At 40.6% G+C, this 8,054-nt stretch overlaps 1 protein-coding gene across 2 annotated transcripts in view; it reads left to right on the top strand.

Moving 5' to 3' along the window:
* The first annotated feature begins 2,891 nt into the window (after positions 1-2,891).
* Positions 2,892-8,054, top strand: part of GOLGA1 (golgin A1) — a 45,027-nt gene continuing 39,864 nt past the window's right edge. Inside the window, exons 1-3 of one of the 2 annotated variants that reach the window (XM_006205519.4) lie at positions 2,892-3,013; positions 3,780-3,829; positions 4,708-5,007. In XM_006205519.4, coding sequence (XP_006205581.2) covers positions 4,873-5,007 — 135 coding nt within the window. In that variant the 5' untranslated portion in view covers positions 2,892-3,013; positions 3,780-3,829; positions 4,708-4,872. Of the gene's footprint in view, positions 3,070-3,779; positions 3,830-4,707; positions 5,008-8,054 lie in introns of both variants that reach the window. The other variant, XM_031677531.2, reaches the window with a different exon arrangement.

Below are 8,054 nucleotides of genomic sequence, written 5' to 3'. Positions count from 1 at the left end.
ATATAGGAATAACCAACCATTCTATTTAAAAAAAATCTTATTCCTACCCTCCTTTGCATGTTACTGACTTTTTTCCAGCTAATGTGTTGTAGTGCATTAGAAGTCTGCAGGAAAAATGTTTTAGGGCAATAAGAATTTTTATTACTATTTCTTGCAGAATGAGTTTTTTTAAACTTGTTTATTTTTTATTAAAAATTACTTAATGGGTTGGTAAAATATTTTAGGACTTTGTGTTTGTGCTTTTTGTAGTTATTTGGTTACATTCCTCTTGTCACATGGATCATATGGCTAGTTCTCCAGCGGTTTTTTGTTTGTTGTTTTTTAATAAACCTTACCATCAACAATCAGAAAGACATATTTTGGAGGCTTCATCCAGTCGAGGTAGAAAGGTCTTAGGTATTAGAAAAGGCAGGCACAATGTCCTAACATTTTCATAGTAGAGCTTACAAGTGAAGGAATTTATCCAAATAGGTTATCTTCATTTTGTAGCGCCAGTAGAAACAGTGGTTTCATTAATCATTGAATCTGATGAAGCAGTTTTAAATTATTTCTTACTTTGCTCTAAAGAATTTTGTCATTTCAGGCCACATTATTATTTTCCCTGAGAAGTTTCCATTGTAAGATTGAATACCTTTTTCTTTATTCAAATCATCACTAAAGGTTAAGATAATCAAATAGGAGCTTAAATAAGTTATATTTGATCTTTTTTCCCTGAAAATAATGGTGAATCTATTTGTCTATATTATGAATATTAGGCAGAAATGCACTTGTTTCAATCATAGCATAAATTACATTTGGAGAATATAATTACTTGATTTTCTAGTGGTGTGAAATACTTTTTAAAAATTGTGCTTGTCTGTAACTGAACTGTTATAGAATTGTAACACTATAGGGATTATAGAGTTATATTTATTAGCTCTCTTCGAGAGATTGAAGCACAATAACTTTCATGTAACAGTTCTTATCCAAGTGCTGCTAATCTGTTGTGCAAATAATGAAGCTATTTGGTTGCCTATCTAGCTATTCACAAATCACTGTAATCCTTGAGATGTAATCTTATTGTTCATTTGTATTAAATTTTGGGTATTGTGGGTTAATACTTTAGAACAAAATCCATCAACTCAGCTCTGAGACAAACCATTTGGATTCATTAGTTTTATGTGTTCTTAGTAGAATAAATTTTGAAGGGGCTATTTAATACCAATGACTAAGGGGGAAAATTATATTGTCAATATCACTTGAACAATTGTGGTATTGTAAAAGTCTTATCTGTTGTGTTTCTAAATTGCTTAAGCCATACATATTCTTAAGGATGTTTTCCTATTGTGTTCCTTTTTCTGCTTTGTCTGTTATGGTTAATACTTAATAGATTTTAGAAATTGAGAAGTTATTGAAATACTTTATTTTCTTGATCATCACTTTTGACTCTTGTGTGGTCTGTGATTTGTCATAAAGGATAGTAAGCCTTTCACTACTTCACTAAATGAACTTCAGCGTAAACACTGTGATTCTGCAGAGCAGATTCAGTAGGCCCTTGTCTTTCCAATGTTCTCTTCTGTTTTATGGCACCTACCACCTTGAGGGCGCTTAAAAACTAGAGGATGGAAAGTTAAACGTTGTTTTGATGTTTATTGAATTAACAAGATTACAGAATATTTGATTTTTGTTGTCAGTGTATTGAAGACATTTTTGCATTAATGTTCTCTAGGAATGTGACTACATTCATCAGGTGTGAACTCTTGTAAATGAATTTTGTATCTTGAATTCACGTATATACTAAGTGTATCATCAATATAAAAATAAACATTATTTGCTTAAAATTTTTGCTACTTTTTCAGAATTGTTATTACGTACTGATGAGATTGCCTCTTTCGTATAATGCCTCAGACACTTTGAACAATCTTGGGGTTGTGGATTCGATGCTTATTGTTTTAGTTTGTAAATTTCTTATGCGTCCTAGGGGTGGTTTTTCCCTTCCCTTCTGGTGGTCAGAACTGGGACACGCGGAGGGAGGGATTGTTTAAGGAGATTGGGTGGCAGTTACTGGCTCTCTGGCTGGTGTTGGGTCTGGGCAAGAACTTCCACCTGGAATATCTGCCTTGGTTGGCATTGAGGAGTCCAGATACATGACGCAGGCTACTAATTTATACTGTAACTTTGTAAAAGGCGGTTTTACCTCTGGACTTTTTTCACTGTCAGAAGTTACAGGCCCATTAGTGGATAGTGAAATGAATGTAGTAGGCTGCCGCCAGCGTGTTTTTTTAATTAAGTGCAATATTCAGAGTATAATACATAGTATAATAAGGTGTGATTCTGAAAACTTCTTTCAATGATACATTCTGGGTCCTAGGCTCCAATATAAAATGTATAACCTACAGTAGGTCCCAGGCACAAAACTAAAACACCAGTTACAAGGCGCGTGCTAGTCCCAGTACTAATTTGTAGAGCCACGGGATTCTGTGTGAGGCAGGGACTTGCAGTGACAAGACGGCTGTGTGTGATAGCGATGCGTCTATAAGTGATGCGCGGAGAAAAAAGGAAACTATTGGCCCAGCCTGCGGTTTCTATACCGCACAGCACACGCTAGCCCCACCCAACCAATTTTCCCTTTTGCCACCAGGCTCCTCCCACTTTCCCAGCTCCGCCCCGCCCCCTTTACGAAAAAAAAGGAAAGAAACGGTTCGGCCACCCAGCCTCCCAACGCGGGTCAGGCCGCTTGCTGACGTGGCGGGCCGGCCTAAGGGATCACCCGGCCTCGCGCCCGCGCCCCCGCCCTCCTGCGGTTCCAGCCCAACCGCCGCCCGGGAGCTTGAGGTTGTCAGCCGCGGAAGGTGCGCTCAGGCGCATGCGCGCGGCAAGCCGGCCCTACGAGCAACCACTTCCGGCGCGCTGGTGGAAATGCGGTTCCGGGTCGCTGCTCTGCTCGCGGCCGGCCTTGGGGGCTGGTGACGCGGGCCGGCGCTCAAGAGAGGCCCCGGAGGCGGGGCTCTGTCGGCTGCCCTGAGAGCGGCAGGTGCGCGGGCGGGGGCCAGAGATGCAAGCAGACCACTCATTCTCCCGGTGGCCTCGGTGTGTCCCCAGAGCGGCCCGCACTGGGTTGCCCAAGACCCAAGGCAGGGGACAGTACAGGGGTGCCGAAAGGGCGAGGGTGGGGGCAGAAACGGGCTACTCGGCCTGGGAATCTGGAGCCTAGGGTTCCGGAATTCCCTTCTGCGTGATCTTGGACAAGTCACTCTTCCTTTCTGGATCTCAGTCTCCCTGCTGTCAAATGGGAGAGTCGTTGGGTCCCTCCCTTCTTTGACAGTCCGGAAGGAGCCTGAGTGAGTGCGATCCAAACTGCCGTGGCAGGTAGCTGACCCCCGGGCATTAAGCAGCTGTCTCTTACCCAACTTAGTGTGAGTCGAGGCTCTGGGGTCTGGCCAGGTAAACTGTGTGAATGTCAGAATCAACTGACAAATAAATGCTGGCCCTGGGAAACCTTAATCTCGTTCAAGTTGTTTTGCTCAGGGCTTCCAAGGTGAAGTGAATTTAGCCGTTTACTTCTATGAGAGATTCTATTCTTTGTGCCTGTAAGTGAAGCTTTAAGGCAAACCACAAATGCAAAGACCAGGGTGAGGGAGGGTAGAGCACCGAGGATTGTGGCAGTGCCAGATTTTTTTTCTCTCCCTCACCTTAATCCTTCCTCCCTCCTCTTTCACATTCCCGGCCCATCCTCCCATAATTTTGGCCTTACAATTGAAGAGAAATATCCAATGCATTTTATTTTTGTCTTCATGCAGGACAGAAAGCTTTGAACTCCAAGCTGTTTTAAATCTAGTAGATAAGCCAGGTGAGTAGGTGGTTTACAGACATTGAAGGTAAAGTTTTTGAAGAACTGTACAGACTTAAATGGGTAATCTGGGGTGGTAAGAAGTCATTTGTAGATCTTAGAGCAGAGCTTAGATATCCTCAAAACATCAGAAGTTAAGATTGGAACCAGAATGTTAATGTTTCGTACACCATTGGGAGGAAGAGATGTTTGAATCTCGTGTTGAATATCATTAAAACATTATGAAGAAATGAAACTGACTGAGGTAATTTTAATCACCTTTAAAGAGAAACACACAGCATTTCCAGGAAATATTTAAGGATATCTGATACCTTTACAATATAGTTGTCTGGCTTGACTGCTTTTTTAGAAAAAAAAGTTGTCAGCTTTTTCTAGTGAACAGCTGATTCCAAACCATCTTGGAACATTCGAACATTAACCTTGTATTGAGTTACATGTTTTTGTCTTCATCTTATAAAAAAAAATCAAAACACTAAACTGTAAACAGTATTATTGGGGGAAGGATTCAGAAGCATTATGTTATGTTAATGTCTGCCTCGGCAAATTTTACTTAATGTGTTACATGCCATAGGCAATGTGATGTAACAAAAAAAGAATGAGTAAGGACTTGTGAGTCAAGAGTCCTGGATTCAAATGCCAGCCCTGCACTTAGCTGCACAATCTTTGGCAGATTACTTCACCTCCTTGAGACTTGATTTCCTTATCTGTATATGCATATGTAGCACCTGAGTGCTTTTTAAATGTTTAGTAATTGTGTTCTATTAAGCGTACGTGTAAAATTATGAAATTGAATTTTGAAACCTGAAACTTAACAAAGCAACCCAGATGTGAAATCTCTGTGGTGTTTAACTTAAAGCTTTGTTTCATCTGATTTGTAGATACTCTGTTGCCACAAGCCTTTGGCCTACATTTCAGTGGGAATGCTGCTAGCTTGGATATCTGGAACTTTTTAGACACCTGTCTCAGAATTTCTGATTGCTGGCCTAAGGACTACTGTAGTGGCCCAAGAGCTGGTCATCGGTGTAGGATACCCACACAGCAAAATGTTTGCAAAACTAAAGAAGAAAATTGCGGAAGAGACTGCCGTTGCCCAGAGGCCAGGAGGTGCAACTAGGATCCCACGATCAGTGAGCAAGGAATCGGTTGCCTCTATGGGAGCTGACTCGGGAGATGACTTTGTAAGTATCTTCTCTAGCTTTTAATATTTGGTATGGTCTCTATATTTTTAACCTACTATCTCAGGGAATCTTTCCAATAAGTTTTTTCTTTTAAAATTGCAAGATACTTTGTAGTTTATATCTGATTCTTCTTACTCTGAGGTGCTTTTCTATTTCTTTTTTATTACTCTTCATGTCCCTTTCTGTATTCTCTACATTGTCCTCTTGGACTCTTTTTCCACCCATATACCTTGTGCATCATCTTTTCCATTTCATTTTTCAAAATGCTTTGGCCTGTTGTCTCTGCAGACATAGATACTTTAAGTCATTTTTGATTAGCAAAATCTATGAGTTTGGTGTGGAATTAGCCAGAGAATTAGCACTATTTTATTGGGAAAATTGATGAAAAGATGGCACTGATGTCTTTTATTTGTAACGTACATTTGTAGTCAGAATGATTTGAGGATGCTGCTGTCTTAAATAAATGTCATGCCTAAGGATTAAAATTGTGTCTGTGGCATTTGACAGGATCCTCTTAAAGTCAGTTAAATAAAAAAAAGAACAATTTATAATGCTTTATGTATGAAAGAGAATATATATAATGTAAATGTAAAGTGCAAAGCATAAAAATAAAACGAATACTTGCTAGTCTGTCACCTACCCAAAGAACAGGAACATTTTCGATACTGTTGAAGCCACCTATATGCTCCTTCCCAGTTTCCTTCCCCCTCCCTCACCTCCAGATAGCCACTGTCCTAAAGTTTGTGTATATCATTCCCTTGCTTTGTAAAATATCCTTCTAGATATGTATACATTCATAAACAATTTGCTGTTTAATGTTGCTTATTTTCAAACTTTATAAAAAATAATATACTATCATCTTTTGGGGCCCTTTTTTTTTTTAGCTCAACATGTTTTTAGAATGCAAAGTGATACATGAGGTTGTGGTTTATTTATTTTTCCTGCTGTATAAGATTCCAGCATTTGAAAAGGTTACAATATATCTCTTGTCTTCTCCTGGTGATAGATACTTGAGTTGTTTCCATGGTCAGATGAGTCGACCTCCTCCTTTCTTATGCTACCTGTTCAGGTCAGATTACATGGCAGAAGCTATTAGGTTATTGGGGTGGAACAGTAAGATTACCAGATCTAAATTATCGTTGACTCCTTTATTTAACAGGAAATGTAAGTGCACATTTGATCACCAGGCTGAAGTATGTAGGTTTAATGGCTGTTCTATGGCAGGAGTACTTGCTTTGCCTTCATGCTGACTTGCTAAATGAAGTCTCTCATCTCAAATGTATTCTAGATACAGAGATTGGCCCAAGTTCAGGACATACTTCTCTATATGACTTCTAAAGTAATCTATTTGAACTTACTGTATATACATTCTGATCCTCACTCCCTATCTCCAGACCCTGATATCTTACCGCATGTATTTCTCCAGCTACATGCCTTTCCCCTGGTATCGCAGTGTCTAAAATGAAAAAAATTGAATTATTTAACTCAACTTCCACATATGCACCTTCATCCCCTAAGTCATCAGCAAGAAACCTTAGAAGCATTTTAGACTCTTCCTTTCTTCACTTCTTGGTATCCAATCCGTCAGCAAGTATTTTGGCTTCCATCTCTTAGCTGCCTTAAGCTTGCCCTCTCTACTCCATTTATTGGTAGTCCATTTACTTCCGTTTTGTTTCAGGCTGCCTTTCTTTCTTGGACAAATGTGGTAGCCTATCTGGGCTCCCTGCCTCCAGTAACTCCCCAAGGCCAAAGCAGTTCTGTTCATGTTTCTGCAGTGCTTAAAACTCCTCAGTGGCTTGCCCATCATCTTCAGAATGCAGTACAAACTCATTATTGTAGTCTAATGGTAAACTCCCATGGTCTTGTCACAGCTTCCTATCCTACCTCACCTCACGGCTTCCCTACACCCTGTGCTCCAGCACTGGTCAACTGATTGTGCTTTATGGAATGGCAACTTTCCTTCATGCCTACTAATGTCTGCATGTGCTGTTTCCTCTCTGGAATGTCTCCTGTCTCCAACTCTCACTGCTGCCTCTCTCACCCCCACTACCCTGTATTGCTCCTGGCTGAATTTCGTCCCTTGTCTCCTGCTTGTTTCCTCCTCCCCTATGATGGCACCTGTTACACTGCATTGTTGTTGGTATTTTGCTCGTTTGTCTCTTCCGCTAAACTGGGAGCTTCATGAGAGGCAATAGAGTGTAGCAGTTAGGTGCTCAGTTCAGGTTATTGCCTCAGACTTGGATTTGATTCCGTTCCATCATTATTGTGTGACTTTGGGTAAGTTTTCTCACTTTTCTATGTCCTGGTTTCCACATATTTAAAATGCAGATAGGAACATTACCTGACTTTATTAAAGTATGTGTGTCAGGATTCACCCCTAGGTTCGATTATTTATTAGAAGAACTCAGGACTCAGCATACAATTTTACTCACTGCTATTATTTATTGCAGTGAAAAAAATTATTATGAAGCATAATTAGCAAAGGGAAAAGGTGCATGGGGCAAAACCTGGAGGAAACCAGGTACAAGCTTCCAAGAGTCCTCTCCCAGTGGAGTTATATAGGATGCACTTATTTCCCTCAGCAATGAATTGTGACAACACAGGATAAAATGTTGTCCACCAGGGAAGCTCATTAGAGACTTGGTGCCCAGGGATTTTACTGGCGGCTAGTCATGTAGGCACCCTCCGCCTAGCATGTACCAAAATTGCAGACTCCTCGAAGGAAAACAGGTGTTCAGCATAACCTGTATTTTTTTTGCACAATTTATTTAGGCACAGTGAGCCATTCTTACCATTTTTACCCTTGTAAAAAGTTCCCATCAGCCAGTCAGGGGCACACTTTACAAGCAAGCCTCGCAAAGGATAGCAGGCTCAGGCCTGTGATGGTAACTCTTTCCTGGATAGCATATAAAACCCTTAGTGTTCTACCTGGCCCTTAATAAGCACTTCATAATTAGTAGTTGCCATAGCTGCTGCTGTTTTAGGTATGGACTTCATTTCACCACTATTCCCAGTCCTTAGCACAGTGCTGAGAATAGATGTCTCAA

Source organism: Vicugna pacos, chromosome 4, assembly GCF_048564905.1.
Source record: "Vicugna pacos chromosome 4, VicPac4, whole genome shotgun sequence".
NCBI classification, from domain to species: Eukaryota; Metazoa; Chordata; class Mammalia; order Artiodactyla; family Camelidae; genus Vicugna; species Vicugna pacos.
This window is presented reverse-complemented; position numbering and strand designations above follow the sequence as displayed.